The 18,551-nt window shown below is 52.2% G+C and overlaps 1 protein-coding gene across 2 annotated transcripts; it reads right to left on the minus strand.

The window, feature by feature from the left end:
• Nucleotides 1-3,614: 3,614 nt before the first annotated feature.
• On the minus strand, nt 3,615-16,588 carry TBX3 (T-box transcription factor 3). Of its 2 annotated transcripts, XM_072953003.1 has the most exons (8): nt 15,170-16,588; nt 13,288-13,555; nt 12,297-12,356; nt 11,884-12,030; nt 9,848-9,924; nt 8,604-8,761; nt 6,500-7,176; nt 3,615-4,747 (listed from the first exon to the last, which is right to left on the minus strand). In XM_072953003.1, the coding sequence occupies exons 1-8, from the start codon at nt 15,556-15,558 to the stop codon at nt 4,286-4,288; spliced, it is 2,238 nt and encodes a 745-aa protein (XP_072809104.1). In that variant the 5' UTR covers nt 15,559-16,588; the 3' UTR covers nt 3,615-4,285. The 2 variants fall into 2 exon arrangements, with proteins under 2 accessions (XP_072809104.1, XP_072809105.1); XM_072953004.1 differs by lacking the exon at nt 12,297-12,356 and having other exon boundaries at nt 15,170-16,585.
• Between the last annotated feature and the right edge of the window lie 1,963 nt (nt 16,589-18,551).

The raw sequence follows: 18,551 nt of genomic DNA on the forward strand, positions 1-18,551 counted from the left end.
CCCACCCCCTCCCCCTCCGCCGGTCTCAGACGCCAGGGAGCAGCCAGGCTTGGAGCCGACCTTCCCAAGGGGCGGGGGGCCGGAGGGCGCAGGCGGGCACCCGCATTTGTCACCTTAAATCTACAAATCACGAAGTCGCTCGGCCCTGCAGGCTGCGGTAGCTGACCCCGGCCGGCCGAGACCCTTACTGACTGCTGCTCCCGAGAGCCGAGAGCCGAGCCACAGCTTTTGTCCCCTGTAGACGCGGCCACTGTAAACCCGATAAAATCCAGAGTTGTCAAGTGAGAAAGAGAAAGAGCATCAGGCACAGGGGAGTTGCACCCAGGGTGGAGTGAGAATGGTGTATACTGGGGAGGGGCATCCTTTCTTTCACCGTCTACTCTGTATGAGCTCAGGTTGTCCCCTGCCCGACAGGGTCGGGGGAGCTACCGAAGGTTTCTGCACGGAGCAGCAAGGTACTTGGTGAGAAAATTATGAAGGAAAGTCTCCCTCATTCAATTTCCGAAGGCTCTTCGGAAACCCAGAGTTGAGAAGGACTGTTTTTCTCATCTGAGGCCCAAACAGGAGTGAAAGTGATATCCAGGAAAGAGAGGAAGGCCGCGTCTTCCGATGCTGGGATGGTGGGTTGAGGGGTGGGTAGAGGAGGACGGGAGCCTCGGCTTGGGTAGCGAGGATGAGAAGGGGCAGAGGTGAAAGGCCTGAGCTCCGGAACTCGGGAGGCGCTGGGGGACCCGAGCAAGCGGCGGCCACTGGGGCGCATTTGTGGGCCAGACAGATAGGTGGCACTCGAAGCCCGGAAAAAAGGCGAAGGCGCCGGCCCCGAGTGGCCTCCGCGGCAGCCGCCGCCACCATAAAGCCCGCGGCGAGATTGCGACCGGCGCCAGGTGAGTAATAGGCAACGAAATCCAGAGAGATTGCGAGCCGCTCACCCCCCGTCCATCAGCGCCACAAGAGTTACTCATTAACATCACTGTATACAAATAAGATACACGGGAGATTAAAAAAAAAAAAAGGCGAGCGGTGGGAGAGGCTGGACCCACGTCTGAGCACCGTCCGAGACTCTCGGGGGTGATGGGGTGGGGTGAGTAAATCTGGACCGAGAAAGAAAAGCATTCCTTCCCTCCTTGAAGGCGAGGCTTTTCTCCCCCTTCCGTCCGGAGAGCTCTGCTGGGCGCCCCCAGCCGACTGCCACCTTCCTGGGGCGCAGGCATCGCGCGTAGTAGTTGGGCCAGCAAGTGGCCCAGTCGGCTGTAGCCGCGGCGTTTGGGGCGCGCTCCCTGGAAATCTTCGGGCCCTCGGGGGAGCTAGTACCCCAAAGGTCCCCAGGCCCTGCAAAGCCCCTCCCACCCCACCCACCTCCGACCTTGGTTGCTTTCCCTCCCTCCCAGGGCGACAGCGCAGGAGAGGCTGTGGGGCTCCCCACGTGCCTGACTGGAGATGGAAGGGGCTGTGCCTCCCTCTCCAAAGGGTCTCGACCTCGATCCCCCTCCTCCCCTGCCCCAAGTGCAGGATGAGGGAGGGGAGGGGGCGTCTTCCTCACAGGCTGTTCAAGAGGCCCGAAGGTGACAGGGACTTGGGGCCGGGCTGGCGGGCTCCAGGGATGGGGGGTGGGGGTGGGGGAGGCAGCCGCCAGGCAGGCTCCGGCTGCGTCCTCACGTCAAGGCCCCCGGGGCAAGCAAAGGCCTGGAGAACCTTCCCATCCCCCCAACACACACACACTTAACACACACCTCCAAGGCGAGGCTGAGGGGTGGGGAGGCCTGGAGACCAAAGACTGTCATGGCCTCACCATTTTTTATTGAATGTTTCAAAGATAAATCGAACTTCAAAAGGCAACTCCCCAAATAGCCTGGAGGCTGGTCGAAGGGAAGTCCTAGAGGAGGGTGTCAGCCTCCTGGGTGACTTTTCCCTTGGAGGGGGTCAAATATGCTCCCTGGAATTACCTTTCCCTTGCGAGGAAAAACTGCCCTCCTCCCTCGCAATACACACAGTTTGCCAGAGCTGGCCGCACTTTGCAGGCACAATTCGGACTGGGGCCTCGGAGGGGTGCCTTGGGTCAGCCTGGTCCAATTTGAAACACCAGGAACTGCAGGGGGACATTCGATTTCATCCCCTGCCAGGGCTGGCCACGAGGAGATTCTGCTGTTTTTTTTTTTTCCTTGTCTTTATGCACACTGGGGCAAGAAGACTTTGGGGGGCTTATTTATTTATTTATTTTTATTTTTAAAGAAAGTATTTTTGATTTGGGTTTCCCAGATCGAGGTGCAAAGGGAAAGCGGGCCGAAAACGAAAACATTCGCAGTCCTCAAATGTATTTTCAGTTCAGTTCATGTGGGAAACACTGACTTGGGGAGCTAGCATTCTTTTTCCATTAAAACTTAAGTATCTGAAATTGCTATTCTATCCAATTCTAATCAGTCCCCCTTCCGTCTCTCGTTTTGCTTCCTAATTTAAAGGAAAAGTAATTTCAGATTGAAGCGGCTCCTTTCTCCGGAGTAAGGGACTTTTGTTTTTAGCTTTGTAACTTGAGTGACATCTCATTTTGGTTCAGTGGGGGCGGTCTTAATTATTTAAAGGCAAAGGGAAGGGAATAAAGGAAGCCAGGAGAGAAAGGGACAGACTCTCCACTTTCGGGAAAGTTCCCTAAAGAAAGCACTCAACACGAGGCCTGAAGACATTTCAATAAAAATTTATTGAAATTTCAATGATGTTTTTAAAGAGAGGAGGGGAAAAATACAGAAAACCAAAGAACTCATCAACAATTACAACACAAAATATACCTTCATGAATTTTTGTCTTTAAGCCATCTCTCAGCACCTGACTTCTGAACTGTGAATATATCTCTATAGGCACCAATTCAAAACACCATCAACATTGGAGGCAGTAAGTAGTCAATTCCACTTCGTTTTGAAGAAATCAGAGACTAGCAAGTACAAGTACGAAAGAAAAATGAGAACGTCAAACCACAGCCTCTGCACTCCCCACCTTCCCCCCACCCCCCAAGCAATCTCAGAACCACTCTTAGGATGTTGCATTTTAAGGAACCTAAAGTGGGGCTGGAAAGTGGCACCACGTCCCCAATTTTGGGTAAAAGATACAATAGCACTTTCCCCCAGTTGTGGACATTAAAAAAGAAAACTTTCTTTTTTCTTTGCGGACAACTCTTTTGAAAAGTGTTGGCATTGGTGCAGAAAGTGTGTTTTCTACTTTTAAAAGCAATCCTGTGACCTTGAAATAAAACTGACTATAGGAAAACAAAAACTTGACAGCTGCAGTCCTATTTACATAGAGCTATGTACAATGTCAATAAATTAAAGTTTAATTTTCCAAGCATTCATATTCCACCTATTTACAAGAGTTATCAAATAATTACATAAATACTTTGTCTAATAGTCTCGCTTCTTTATTATTTTTTTTAAAACCTTGTTATTGCATATACAGGAAAGAGAGAGAACAGCCGGAGGGCCATGAATCTTGCTACAGAGCGTAGATAAAATAAATTCATTTTTGTGTGTTTTCCTCACCCCTTCCCTTTAAATCATCCCCCCCTTGGGGTTGCCGATTGGAGGGTAGAGAATTGAGGAAAAGGGTAAGGGGTCATGTTCTTTTCTCTCTAAAAGCAAGCATTCAAAATAAAACTCACAAATACATGACTGTGGAACATGCAAGAAGAGACCTATAGCGGCTCTTAAAACATCACGAGAATATTCAGAAGACACAGATTTCCTTAACAGAGACTAAACAAAGATGGTAGGGACAGCCCTCCCCAAACAATGCTGCCCAGTAATTTATTTAGAACTGATACGCAAGTCACTCGAAAGTTTTTAATCATCACAAACAGAATCGGGTTAATGTATCCATTTGTCCCCATTTTCTTTCTTTCTTTTTTTAAATTCCACTTGACACGGTGAAGGAAAAAAAATATAAATCTGCACTGAGGGAGAAGCATTTCCACACCTGCCTTCCTGGGGCCTGGCCACCTTCATCTCCCCACAGCTCCCAGACCAGCCTCAAAGGAGGTGCCCTGGGCGCCAACACTTTTAACTCCCGCTCTTGAGAGCTCAATGCCACGGACGTTTCTGAGCCAGAACCCCGATATTTAAACCACGCCAAGAAGACAGGGCTTTCTAGCACATTCTCTCAAGGGAGTCCGTCACCCCTTCCCAGACAGGGCTGCACAAAGAAGGGCTGACCTCGCTGCACGCCCGTGGTTTATCTGACATCCAACAAAGTGCACTGCAGACTGGACTGGACTGGAATGAAGAGACTCTGCCTGGGGAGGGGTTTACGGGGACGCGCTGCGGGACCTGTCGGGCTTGGCTTCCAAGCCGCTGACCAGCCGCTGGATGTTCTGCAGTTCGCTCGTGGCCGCCTCTTTCTCCGGGCAGAGTTTGGGCGACAAGGACACGGAGCTGGAGGAGAGCGTGGAGGAGCGGCTGTTGAGTTCCGAGCCCGAGTCCACGGCCACCGAGGCCGGGCTGGCGGCCAGGGCGGCGGCTTTGCCGTCGAGGGGCCCGGCGGCCGCGGCCATGGACGGCAGGGCGGTGGTGAGCAGGCTGCTGCTGTCCGGCACCGGCACGGGGATGGAGTAGGGGCTGTAACGCAGCCGCGGGCGCATGGTGTTCAGGTTCAGGAACGGGTGGCGGTGCACGGAGCTGGAGGCCGCCGCCGAGGACGCCGCCGCTGCCGCGGCCATGTACGTGTAAGGGTAGGGGAACAGGCTTCCGAAGGGCGACATGGCCAGGCCCTGGGAGGGGAAGAGAATGATGGCAGAGAGTCAGCCACTCAGGGGCAGCGCGATGGGAGAAGCCGACCTCATCCATCACCCCTCCCCCACCCATCCCCACCTTGGGCTCCTCCTTAACCTCTCTCCCTGGGGGCTCTGGAAGCCGGACACTCAGGCTTCTGTCTCTAGGTCCACCCTAGGCCAAAGTGTTCACTCCCTGTGCCTCAGCTTTCCTATATGACAAAAACCAGGGAGGTGTTCAATAATTCATGTACTTATTAGGGACTCTGCGGGTCTTAAATAAGCTGCTGCCTGCAACATGCTGGCTAATGGGACTGCTGGACATTCTCTCATCAGACTCAGTTGTTCCACCTGTTAAAGGGGGCCATAGTCTACCCCACACAAGGAGCTGGGTGCAAACCAGAGGGGATAAGATATTGGACATTTTTTTTTCATTCTTGTCACCCCACCCCTCAGCACTCCTACTCCATTCTAGAAATATCTCAAATGAAAAAAATCTGGGGAAGATCCTTAAGGAAATTGCGGGGCATGGGGGGTGAGTAGTGTGTGCAGTTGGAGGGTAAGTAAAGAGAGTAAAGGGTGTTGCTATGAAGAGAGACAAAGAAATCACCTAGCCTATGCTGGTGTTACTGGTGGAGAGACTGAGCTAAGCCCCAGCAGGCAGGAGGTCACTCAGCTAGCAGGCAGCAGGATTAAAATCCAGGTACCCTGGCCTCCACCACTCCTCTCTGACCCATTTCCTTGGGCACTGCTAGTACTTGTTTGTCCAGGCACCCCCTCACCCACCTATCACCTGCCCACCGGTTACAGGAGGGTCTCCAGAAAGGGCCAGCAGAGAAATGGGAGGAATGGAGAAAGGCCAGAAGCCAAGCCTTTTCTCAGTCCCCTCCTCCCCACAGAGAGGGAGGCCAATCCTGCCTCTTGGCTCAGGGAAGGGAGACGAATGTGCTCAGACAAAACAAAAGGCAAGGGCGTGCAAAAAGCCCCCTAGAACCTTTCTCCTGGGTTCAGAGCACTTCCAGCGGCCTGAGACTTCTCCCCAGCTGCCGGAGCCCCAGCACAGCTGTCTGAGCCATACATAGGCAGCCTCAGCCTCTCCTCTGACATTTCCCACATGTGCACAAACCATTAACCCTTTGGGGAACAGGCTGTCCTGCTTGGGGTGGGGGTGGGCAGGAAACAGCGTCAAGACTCAACTCACCCCTAGAAAGTCACTTCCCTTCCCCAGGCCATGGTCTCTCCCTGGTCTAATCCCTAGGGGAGGGTTGGCTGTGAGACATTTAAGAGACATTTCAACTCTGAAGCTCAAATCATGGCCCCTGGAATTGGCCCTGGAGTCTGCGTGGGGTAGAGTCTCAGGCCCTCTACCTACCTGCTGTGCAATCTTGGATAAGTTACTCAACATCTCTGAGCTCTGCCCTTTCATCTAGAAGTTGGAGGTGATCATAGGACCACTGAAGTCAGAATAGATCAAGTACTTAGAAGAGTGCTTGGCACATAGTAAGTGCTGTGTAGAGTTACTATCTGTAACTCTTATTCTACTAGAAACAGACTTTGGCTTAGAAAAAAAAATTTTTAAGTTTTTGGAGGGAGTGTGAGGTTATGAATCGATGAGATAAGCCTCGCACCTAGTAATAAGAATTATCATGATTGAAAGCTTCCAGGAAGGGGGACTGGCAGAGGGTCTGATATCAAAGGGCAGGCATACAGGAGTGAGTGGAGGGAGGGGCTGGAGAGGAGCCTGATGAATACCTGAGAGGCCAGGACGTGCTGCTGGAGGTGGAAGGGCAGAGTGGCCGCGGAAGCCCCGGATAGTCCCTGCGCCGCGGCAGCCGAGGCCATGGCCGTGGAATCCAGGCCAGAGACGCCAGTGGAGGCCCCCGACACGGTGGCCAGCAGGGGCCCCATGCCGGCTGCCATGCTGGAGAAGGCGCCCCCCATGGCGAACTGGCCAGGGTGCAGGAAGAGCGGGTGCCCGTTGAAGAACTGCTGGCCGGCCAGGCCCGGGGCGAAGCCGAGGCCGGGCAGGGGGCCCTGGCCCAGGTGCGCGGCGGCCGCGTCCGTCTGCACGGTGAGCGGCGCGAAGGCCTCCTTGCCTGGCAGCGCGCGCGCCTCCTCGGCCTTGGACGTGGCCGCGCTCTCGCGGCCCGGGCTCCGGCGCTCCTCGGCGCCCAGGCCGCGGGTGCTGGACGAGATGGTGGCCGGGCTGTGGCGAGAGTCGGGCGACGCCTTGTCCAGCCGCCCGCTGTCCCGGGGCCGGCCGCCCGGCTCGGCCGCGTAGTGGTGCGCCTTGACCGCCGGGCTGCCCTTGTCCCGGCAGGGATCCTCCGACGTGGTGGTGGAGATCTTGGCTGCGTCGCAGGCCTCCGGGCCGTGCTCCTCTTTGCTCTCGGCCTCGGCGTCGCTCTCACCCTCGCTGGGACACAGATCTATGGAGGAGGGGAACAGAAGCCAAGCGGAAGGGTGTTAGCTCTAAAATCCGGGCCAGTAGCCCTCCGGTTGCCCAGTTGGAATCCCAGCTGGGCCACTTCCAAGCTGTGTTACCCAGGGGAGCCCCTTAACTTCGCTGTGCCTCAGTTTCCTCATCTGCCAAGTGGGGGTGATGGTATCTCAAACTTTAGTTATCACTTAGTGGAAGGATTAAATAAGCTAGTAAAAAACTTCCAGTATTTTGATATAGCTGAACCCCTCCCCCCTCCCCCAAGTGGGTAGTGAATTTTCCCTTTTTTTTTTTATTTTTACAAGCATCAGCTGACCCCCTACTGTGTCAAAGTCTTTTCTGGACTTTTCCCATTCGTTGGAAAATCCACTTTGTAAAAATAAAAACTGCCTTACACTAAAACTCACTGCGGGAACACCTTCTGGTTAACTCTCTCTTTGTTCAGCGAGTGATTGAGATCAGCACCTTCCACAATTTTGTGGATTCCTTCAGAAGGACTTGTTTGGAAAGAACCCTGACGTCTAACTTGGTAGTGGCAGAAATGAACACCCCTCCCCCAACACACACACACACACACACACACTCAACTGAGCGTTCTCTGTCTGCCCGGGTCTCTGCAGACAGAGACGGGTGACAGGCGGCCCACTCAGTGTCTGGAGACAATCAGAGATTCTCTTTTGCTCTCACCACACCCTCTGTGGGTGTCGTACCAGAAAGAAGAAAAAAGGGATCCCATTTTATGTCTAAAGCTTAAATGGATTGAAGACATAAAGGATTTTCATTTTATTTCACTGAAACAACAGGTTTCTTCCCATTTGAGAGTGCGTGTCTTTCCAAAGAAATAGTTCTTGCTCTTGAAACAGAAAACTGACTGGGGATTTGAACATCTCGCCCCCTCCCACCCTCTGCTCTCTCCACTGGGATTCCTGTGCCCCACCTCCTCTCCCAGGTCAACTGTTGCTCTAAAGCTGGATGTCCTCTTGGCCACCTTCCCTGTTCCAGGTGGCAGAGAACCCCTCACCTCCCTCCAGCCTGAGGCATTTTAACCTAAAGTTCAAAGACAGTAAAAAAAAAAAAAAAAGTCAGCTGTGGCTTGGTTGGAGGTAGGGAGGTGGGAAGAAAGAGAGAGAGGTGACACAGGCCCCCACCCAGAGGGGATACAGGAATTGACAGGGAGGAAGGACCCTGCCTTCCTCCCTGCCAAATTCGTGTTTTGGGGGGATTCTGAGCTCTCAGACTAGTTTAGGGAGGGGGACATACCTGATCACCCCTTTTGAGATTTGGCTCCTGTTTACAAGCTTCTAGAAGGGTCTGCAGCCTGTCAGGGGTAGGTTCCCTGGTGGGTGTCCCCACCCTCAACTCTTTGGGCCTCCAAGCCTTGGAGAAATCTGAAGAATCGTGGCCAGGCAGGCTCACCTTTGAGGTTGGATGTCCCTACAGTCGAGACGGCTGGAGAGGAGGACTGAGCGAAGCAGTTGAAGGCGGCCTGTTCGCTGGAGGACTCATCAGAGGTGCCATTCTCCTTTTTGTGTCTGTCTTCGAACACCCTCATGGACTGCAGAGTGAGCTGCTTTCTGTGGCACCAGCATTACACAACAGGACATGAATTTCCCCTCTCCAAAGAGGTGCCCACATACCTCACCTGCCTGCGCCCACAGACAACACTAATTCTCTACAATCTGCAGGGCCTGGGGCAGCCACACAGACCCAAGCATTGTTTTGGACCCTGGAACTGGGCTGCAGAGTGTGGCACAGGCAGAGGGAGGAAGGAAGAGTAGGCTTTGGTCCCATTTATTCAAGACCAGAGGGCTTCATTCAGGAAGGGGCATTGGCTGGGGCTGTGAGATCTTGTTTAAAAGCAAAGTGCAAGAGAAAAGGCTGGAGCTGGCCAGAGACAGCTGACAGCCGGCCTTACAGAGGGAGGGGAACTGAGGACTCAAACCAGTGAACACAAACAGCCTACCGACTCCAGACCGGTTGCTAAGATTGAGAGGAAGTGGTTATTTCATGGTGCACTTTACTGTAATCGTTTCACCAACACATTAATCGGAGTTTTAAAAAAACCTATTTAGATGTTAGAAATTATTTTTTAATGCCCACCCCCTCCCCAAGGGGATAAGGTTAAAAACTGGGGCTGATTTTCTGGATTTTCCAAATTCTTTGAAAGCGGGTGGGGGAGGGGAGAGCGTCTTTTATATACTATCCAGCTGTCTGCATAACGCAAAATGATCCATGTCCCCACAGAAGGAGGGAGCCATAGATTTCTCCAGGGGACCCAGTCCCGTCGGAGGGTATTTGCCAGACAAGATTGCAAAAATTCCAAAGCATTTTGTGAATGACTTAGCCCTTTCCTGGGACTTGCCCAGGATGACCTTAAATTAATTAGGAATTAATAGGCATCTGTATAGAATCTGTTACCCCTGACACTTTTCTTCTTGAGACATTCATGGTGTGGCCTAGTTAACTGTCCTTAAAGTAACATGGAGGAGGTAGAAGCAGCAGTCTACTGTAACCCCTCAGCTCTTGGCCAAGCGGGAGTACCTTGTTTTTCGCCCTTCCCCCACCCTTCTCAATCTACACACCGCATCCCACTTCTAACAGTTGAGATCTGGGACCTAGAAAAGTGATCTTCTAAATTATCTGCGAAATAACTGTCTCACCTTTTTTCTCTCCTGCCATTTCCAGTGTCCCGGAAACCTTTTGCAAAAGGGTTGTTGTCTATTTTTAACTGAGTTATCTAGAGGAGGAGACACAAGCAAGAGAGAGATATTGGCCTCATTTTCTAGAATGTTCTGGGGAGTGTTTCCCCCAAGTCAACAATCTACTCAGAAATCTGACTGCCAACCAGAGAAGTCATTTGGCTATACCAGGTTAAAAAGAAAGGGAGAGGGTATCATAGCTGAAATTTGGAGGTGGGGGAGTGGGAGGAGACACAGGAGACTGTGTAAGGCGGGCATCTCCCATAGGAGGCCAAACCAGGGATTCCAGGCCGAGATGATTCTGACTGGGCAGCCATCAGCTTGGGCTTAGACATGGAAAAGGTGTCAAAAGGGCCACCTGTAGGTCTTAAAATTATGCTTTCATTTTGATTCTTTTTATACAGTGCAATTGATCATAAAATGTTATATTTCCTGCCCCCAAACACACACACACACACACACCCCTACACACAGCACCCACGCCAACCTTTCCTGCAAATCTTATAAAATGATTTATGGGTTTCACTGCCCTTGTACCGGAGTGGGTTTGATTTTTTGCTGGGTGTGTGTGTTAGGGGGGATGTTGGAGGAATTACAATATTGACAATTACAGATTTAAAAGGACTGAATGACTGCTGGAAATGTTTATTTTCATTTATATGCCCTGCCTCCACCATTAGGTAGAGAAGGCCCATGGCCTCTTGAATCAAAAAAAAATGCTATATTTTACTATTCCATTAACAACTTAGATTCACAGGATTCTGGATCTAGAGGGAGCATGTATTTTACAGGCTGAGAAACAATGCCATAGTATGTAATTTTTCACATCCCTTCCCTCGGGTGGCAGGGGTCGGGGGCATGATTCTGTACATACACAGAGTTCGCTAGAGGTGGGATCCCTGGATGGATTCTTTTTCTTGGAATAAATTCCTGGATACACTTCTCGAAGAGAGAGAAGGTCCTGATGCTCAGTCTCCAGACTAAGGAAATGTACCTGGAACACTCCCATCGGTGGGCCACAGAGGACCCACCCATAGGAAGGGTGAATTCAAAACGTAAGGCATTGTCCAGTGAGCTGGGCTGGCATGGAGGTCCAGGGTTTAGAAGCTGAAGGGCAGGGGTCCTCAGGTCCCCCCTCTCTGCCCCCAACACCCTCTGGCCCCATTAACTGCCTGCTAACAGCCAAGCTGGCAACTGGTAAATCAGCAACGAGTCACTTTCTGTGTTTCTCTGTGCACATGCCCATGACCTTCAGGCCACCATAACTTTACACACCAGGTGCTGCCTGCTGTTCCATTTGGGGGTACTCCTAATCCCAAGCCTCAGGCCCCAGGGAGGGGAAAAAAAAAACCTTCTAATGAAGCAGTGACTTTGGTCCCCTCATCTCAAAAGCCTTAGACAACTCAATTAGCATGACCCTGTGATCAGAGTAGGTTTTTCCAAACACACACACACACACACACACCATAAAAAAACACAGCAGCATAAAAGGTAATAAAAACCAGACCAGCTACTCGGGATTTCTGGCCAGGGGAGGAAAGCTGGTCCCCACTGTGATTCTCCTCCCAAGATCCCCAACGGCTTTTGCCTTCAATTTTTAGCTCGTTCCTTTCAAACCTGATTTTCTTTTTTTTCATCCTTCTTCCTGAAGGGGAAGAGGATGAACCTTGAAACAAACAGGAGAAATCCCAGGGTGGAGGTCGGTTGGGCAGGCGGTTATAGGAGCTCCTCACTGGCAAATTTAAGTTTGGCACTCCCCCCCCCCCCCCCCCGCTCAGCTTTGGATTCCTAGCTGGTCACCCCCCCAACCCCCGCCGCCTTCTGCCTCTGCAATGTGCCAGTGCCCATTTCCCTGAAAGCTCTACTGAAGGTCAAATCACAGAAGAAAAATCAGACTCCCATTCTAGTGCTCTTGGAACTTTCTCCTCCTCGCAGGCGGCGGGGTGGAGGGGGAAGGTGATATTATCACCATTAGAAAGGAGAGCGCCTTCAGTTACCTTATCATTCTGGTATGCCGTCACAGCGATGAATTCGGTTTCGGGGAACAAGTAGGTCCGAAATGTACTATAAGGAAGTTTCAGGATGTCGTTGGCTCGCACAATGTGGAACCGGGGTTGGTATTTGTGCATGGAATTCAGAATCGTCTGTAAGGGCCGGGAAGAGGAGAGAGACACATCACAGGAGGATTTAGCGGGACAAGAGGGGCTCTTCGGACCCCTGCCAGGCTGGCGTCTACCCCACCAAAGGGAATCAAGCTGGTAAAGGAGCCCACCTCCTCAGAATACCTCTGTGGGTACATTCAGCGCCACAGATGTTATCTTCTGGAGAATCCGAATTGCTCCTCCGTTTCCAAAGGGTCCCCCCCACCCTCGCCATCTAAGGTTGATTCATACCTTGAACCCTAGCCTACCTGAGTACCAAAACTATAATTCCCCTGCCACGTTGCTTGATCACTTGGGAAGGCCAAAGTCTTAAAAGATAGAGAAAAACATGCATTTTAATTTACAAAATGATTCAGTCCTTTAAGCGCCCACTAATTGACAAGCCCAATCCACTTAAAGCCCTGAAAGGCTGAACTCGAGAGAGGAATATTTATGCCTTAATCAAATCAAGGGCTTCAAATGCAATTCCTGCCCGCTGAAGACGTTTCCGCGCCATTCACGTCTTCCTGGGCCTAATCTTTCTGCTTATTCCTCACTTATCACTCTGTTTATTTTATTGAAATGCTGGGGAGGCGTAGGGGCAGGGGGCAAAAGGTCTTTTGCGTGACTTTTACAAGCAATCTAAGTCTCCTAAAAGTTTCTCAGTGCTCCCTTACGGAATCCACATATACACACCCAACATGTACGCGATTTTTATCCCGGAGATCTAAGTCTCATTTCTAATAAACCTGATATTCACCTAAGCCCGATTCGTTTTGGGTCAAAGGGAAAAAAAAAACTCTTTCAAAAAATATATTCACACCCTCTCACCAATGCAGTCAAGGTTGTGAACCTTAAAACGCTCCCAAGAAATACCACGGCTAGTTTCAAAATAGAAGTATATCTTAAGACGAGTCCTTTATGAACACATCACTTTAACACTGATTTTATATCTGCACGATTGCTTTTTGAACTCCCCTGTCAGGTCAAGCAGTTACCAAGACCTAGACTTGCCACAGAACAGGAGGTGGTCAAGTTTTCTTGCCCTCACTTCTCTTAGAACGCCAGGCCTTCCATTCTCCGAAGAGGAACACCCTGGAATTCTCTCTCTCCGGCTGTTTGCGGGGTCGAACAAGTTTGCTATGCTCCCCAACAGAGAGTCAGGGAGACCCTCACGATTTTACATGAAAAGGGGAGGCACTGCCTTTGCTAGAGAGAAGAAAGAGAACATGTTTTACCGAAGGGAGCAATAAAACTTACAAATCCGTGTTTGTCCGAAATGTTGTTGGTGAGTTTCAGTTTGTGGAAAGTGACAACTTTGGACATCCACTGTTCCCCGGTAGCAGGGCTGTCTGGGTGAATGTACATTCTTTTCGGCATTTCGGGGTCAGCCTTTCCCGCCACCATCCACCGAGAATTGTGAAATTTATATCGGCAGTCATCAGCAGCTATAATGTCCATCAACAAAATATATTTGGCTTTTTTATCCAGGCCAGAACATCTTACTTTAAATGGAGGAAACATTCGCCTACAGCAGGAGAGAAGAGACAAAGAAAAAAAGGAAAAATCACCCAGAATCTTGGGTTGGATTCCCTATTGAATCTTAAGCTATTTAAATCAAATTTTAAACTTTCTGTTGCAATTGGTGAGCTTGTATACCATTCAGAGTAGGGTGACTGGCTGCAAAGTTGTTTCCTTCCACAACAGAAAGATTAAATATGCTCCGTTTTTCTATTTAAAATGTCCCAAGATTCCAAACAAGTGAATGGTGGCACTGGATTGCTTTACATTCTAGTAATTTCTTTGTAATGTTTTGGTCTTCTGTATGACTTTACAGATTGCCCTCCTTCAAGAGAAATTCTTGCCTGTGCGTTTTCCTGGGGGTGTCTAGTTCTAAACACCTTGGGGTAGGATTGTAGTCAAGTTCAGTTAGTCAAGGCTAGAATCCTCCACCAGTCACAGATGAGAAAATGTTAAAAACATATCAAGAAAATAAATGTCAAGTTGCACCCCTCCCTGCTCTGGAACAGCAATCCCGCTGCTGGCGAAATGAAACTGGAGGTCGGTGAGTTCTCAAAACGAATTTTGTAGATTGGGGTGGATTCCCAGGCCTGATCACCAGTCTGCCTAGCGTGCTGCTAACCGCATTCCCCCTGCTGCTCAGGCCAGTCCCAAACTGCAAGCCTCTACCACCAAATTGCTTTTTATTTCCCAGAAGCATTGGCATTCTGTACTCTTGACTTAAAAGGGAGTGTTTCACTGTGAAACTGACCGAGTATCTTCTGGGTTGGAGGATTTTAAGCCAAACTTTGGCCTCGTTTAGCTTGGAAAGACTCAAAGCTACAATCGAGAGGGATTTTTTTATTCCTTCAACTTTATGCCTTCATAGACTTCAATGCCATTAAAAAAAAATCAATGATTTTAGGTGACAGGCAAAGTTTGGTCAGGCAAGAACCTCTAAACACTAGGTAAAATGTGGTTGATAATATTCACACATAAAACAGCAGGATGTGTTCCCCCACTGGCTCCTTCGGTCTGAAAACAGAATCCTAATTATCCAAAACTGCCTGTTGAACTCTCCCTCAGATTACAGGCACACAGAGTCGTGTGGACAAACCCCAAATGCCCTTCGATTTCTCTCTGACCCTCGCAGGGCCAGGCTCAGGGCCCCTGCAGACCCAGAGGCGAGGCTGGAGGGTAGTCAGGGGAAGGACAGCTCGTGCCAGGCCTCCCGTTACCACACAGACAAAAAGGGCTGCAAATGCTTCTCTCTGAGAACAAAATGAAACAGACAAAAATACAACATCAACAAAGACAGAAGGATGTCCCAGAGAGGTTTTGAACAGTGAACTTCCTGCAGTGGGGTGCTTTTCTTTCTTCCTGCAGAGATGTCTGTGTGCCATTGAAAAATTCTGTCTATCCTGTAGGGAACCCAGGATGTAGACTCAGGTAGGAAAACCTGCCCAGGTAAGCTGAAATGTCCTGCTGCAGGGACAGGGCCCAGGAGGTCTCTGTACACAGCTCTGGGAAATAAGTTTTCCTCTAAGCGGGAATAACTGGCAAACACTGTTCTGGGAGGAGAGAGAGAAAAAGAAGAAAGAAACCTCCAGTAGCTTGGGAGGAGGGACTGTTGCCTGCTTACCTTCCCGACTTGGTAATGACCATCTCGGTGCCCCGCTTGTGGAACTGATCCCAAAGTTCTTTGGCCTCGAGGTGCACCTTGGGGTCATCCTCCACTTCTTCCTCGGGCTCCATAGTTTTCAGAGGCCTCAGATGTGTCTGGGGCCCCAGGGACGAGAAAGGGATGCCGGTCTCGGCCGCCCCCACCAATTGATCCATGATCGGCTTGGCCAGAGCTCCCGGCAGCGAGAGCGCCGCCGCGCCGTTGGGAGGCAGCGTCAGCGCGGGGAAGAAGGGCGGCTGGTGACCCAGCACCGCGCTCATGGCGAAGTCCGGCGCCCGGTGAGGTAGGAACGGATGGTAGGCCATGCTTGTCCCAGGAATGACCGGATCTCTCATGGAGAGGCTCATCCACTCCAGGCGGGGCGCTGGGCTCCAGCCGGGGACGAGTCCGCAGCTGCTGTTTTGTTTTGTTTTGTTTTTGTTTTTTAACAACAGCACATAGTTTGGAAGGGGGAAAAAAGCAAAAAAAAAGGGGGGGGAAAGGAAAAAAATCACAACTAAAGCACTCAAATGGAGGAGGGGAAGTGTCTTTTGGGGGAGGGGAATGCCGCTTTTAAAGAGGGCAAAGCGAGAAATCGGGAGACATCGTCGACTGGGTGACTGTCCTTGTGCCTTGCGTTTTCAAAAAGCCGCTCCTGGAAGTCGGTTTCCGAGGCGAGAGGAGCGAGCAGGGTCTGAACTCTGGCCGGAGCCCTGCCGCTTGGCTCGAAATAGACACTCCAGCCCTTGGTCCCAGGAATCGCTCCCCAGCCCTCAGTTCTTTGTTGCAAATGCGAATGGTTCTCCTAGGAGACTTTTTACCTTGTCTCTCTGCTGCTGCTTCTTCCCCCGCCCCCCTATCTCTCAGCCTCTCCCTCTGGCTCGCAGGAGGCGTCTGCAGTTGCGCTAGACCGGCGTGAACTGCGAGCGAGAGAGCGGAAAAAGTCTCTCTCCTTTAAAAAAAAAAAATCTCTGATTGAAGCCCTCTTCTACCAGCGCTATCAAAACTTGAACTGCAAACTGGCTTCCGTTCGCCCTCCTTCTCCTTCCTCCGCTCCGAGCCTCCGGAGGGTGTCTGGGTTTCAATCCGAATCTCGCTGTGCTCTTCTCCCGCGCCTCTCTTCCTTGTCCTAAAACGTGAGCGAATTCGCTTCCTAAATCTGCGTCCAGACGCGCAGGGCAGGGAGGATTTAGAGGGGAGGAGGGAATGAAAGGAAGGGAGAGAGAGAGAGGGAGAGAGAGAGAGAGACGGAGTGGGAGAGGGAGCGCGAGGAGAGGGAGGGAGCGAGAGAAAGCCAGCGAGAGCTCCTCGCCACCCTCCTCCGCCTCTAGAATTCCCCGGGCGTCTGCTCGGCGGCTCTAGAAGGTCGGGCTCTGCTGTGGGCTGCGGGGAGCCGGAGGCCTCTTGATTGGCTCTTTGACGCTTTCGGACCAATTGTGTTGCTGCATAGGCGTGGTTTTCACAGGTCGAGTGCTGGGGGATAGAGCCGAGTTATAAAAAGAAGGTGTCGGAAACTGTAACGTCGCAGCGCCGCATCGGTACTACTGCCTGTCCTGTGAATATGTCAACATGATCAGAGGGAGGGCGGGGAGCCACTGGGGAGCGCGCGCACCGAGTCGCCTCTAGGTGGCTTATCGAGAGATCGCCGCAGCCTCAGAGCTCGCTCGCTCTGGCTCAGCCCACGTCTGAAATGCCTCAGTCATCCAGCCCGGGATCGAGGGAGGAGGCAGGGCCAGGGAGCCCGGGGGAGGGAGGCGGGAGCGAGAGAGCCGGGCCAGGAAGGCGGAGAGCGCGCCGGGCGCCGGGCAGGGGCGCTCGCCTCTCGCGCGCTCGGCTCTCCTCTCCGGCCACCGCGGCCGTTGCTCTCTCCTCCTCACCCTGTTAGCTCGGCCGCGGGCGAGCCGGGCGGACGGCTGAGGCTCCCGCGAGCTGCCATCCGGCCGCCCGGCGCAACAAAAGCCGGCCGCCGCGGAGAGGCCAGCGCCGCGGAGTCTCCAGGCTTGCGCGCTTTCCAGCCCCACGTGGAGCCAAACTCCGCCCGGCCGCCGCTCAAAGGCTCCCGAGCCCGGGTGTCTATCGGTGCGGGTCTCCCTGGCAGCAGGGCTCGCGGGCTCTGGAGCACACGGACGCAGCCAGATCTCAGCCCACGCGGTGGGGACTCCCTCCCCACTGTGCCCCACCCGAAACTGCGCAGAGACCCCAAAACCCCCCAGCACATCTGTGAACACGCGCCAGCCACCCGCGAAAACCACGTACACGCAAACACGTACACAGCCTGCGCGGCCGCGCTCAGCTCACTCCGAGAGGCGGACTCGGGCTTTTCTGAAAGGCATTTACCAGCCCTCTTAGATCTCGTCTTCCATTTGGATTCGGGCTCTCGGTATTCCACCTGAATGTATGTGAGTGTAGAGGGGAGATGGGAGTTCTGAACAAAGTGGGCGCAGCGAGGGACTAGGTTCTGGGCCTGTCCCCGTCCAGCCGCTGCCCTCCCGTCGGCGGCGGCTAGATGCGGAGCTGCTGGGTAAGGGGTGGGCAGGCTGGTAGGGGGAGGTGCGCCAGCCCTGTATCTCATCTAGGCATCGCACTTATCTCTCGGTGCCTCAGTTCTTTCTCCACCCGGGGACTTATCTCGCCAGAAGTCGGGCGAGGGGGTGAATTTGTAAAACAAACCGTGAAACGTCCCCACCCCATAGGCGAGGTGACCGTCTCCAGTTCAGGTAGGGTGATGGGGGGACTCAGCAAGGGTAAAGGGAGGGAGGCAATCGGATCTTAACTCTCAGACCTGTCTCCGAATTGGTAACTGTTACCATAGGTCCCTGTCCCGGTCAAAGGAGTCGCCAAACCCACATTTCTCGCTTCTTGGGGGCAACGAGTTGGGCCTTACCTGCTTAGATGGAGGGGAATCTTGGGGACAAGGTTCTTTGACCTTTTCTGAGTTGGGAGTTTCTGCGATTGGAAAGGGAACGGAGAAAGGGCTGGTTGTGGGGCCTAGGGGGTTAAGAGACCTCAAGCTTGGGATGTGTGTCTGTGCGCAGATAGCCAGCCCAGTCCTCTCTTACATTTTGCCTCGCTGTACCCCCTAAGCCCCTAGTTCCCAGGCTCCGAAGTGGGAGCAAGTGGAGGGTGAAAATACAGTTCCATTGTGGGCCAACTGCGCCGAGATAGGGGCGGAACTTTTGAGGCGACAGGATTTTCCAGCCTCGCATTTTTGACGCACATGGTTAAGAGCGCTTGGCGCCAGCGCTAAGAATTCCCTGAAGTCACCAGAGAGAATAGAGTGGTTCTGCGAACTCCGTCTGGCTCGCCATCTCGCCCCTTTCTTTCCCTTTCGGTCTGTCTTTCTCTGGCGTCCTCTCGGCCT

The sequence above is a fragment of the Vicugna pacos genome, chromosome 32 (assembly GCF_048564905.1).
Source record: "Vicugna pacos chromosome 32, VicPac4, whole genome shotgun sequence".
NCBI classification, from domain to species: Eukaryota; Metazoa; Chordata; class Mammalia; order Artiodactyla; family Camelidae; genus Vicugna; species Vicugna pacos.

What these genes read in the sequence shown, in the direction of transcription:
- TBX3 (XM_072953003.1), bottom strand. Translation starts at nt 15,558, where the DNA reads ATGAGCCTCTCCATGAGAGATCCGGTCATTCCTGGGACAAGCATGGCC. An exon ending in GTCATTACCAAGTCGGGAAG is followed by an intron (nt 13,556 to 15,169) that starts GTAAGCAGGCAA and finishes CTCCTGCTGTAG; the next exon opens with GCGAATGTTTCCTCCATTTA. An exon ending in AATGGCAGGAGAGAAAAAAG is followed by an intron (nt 8,762 to 9,847) that starts GTGAGACAGTTA and finishes CTGGTGCCACAG; the next exon opens with AAAGCAGCTCACTCTGCAGT.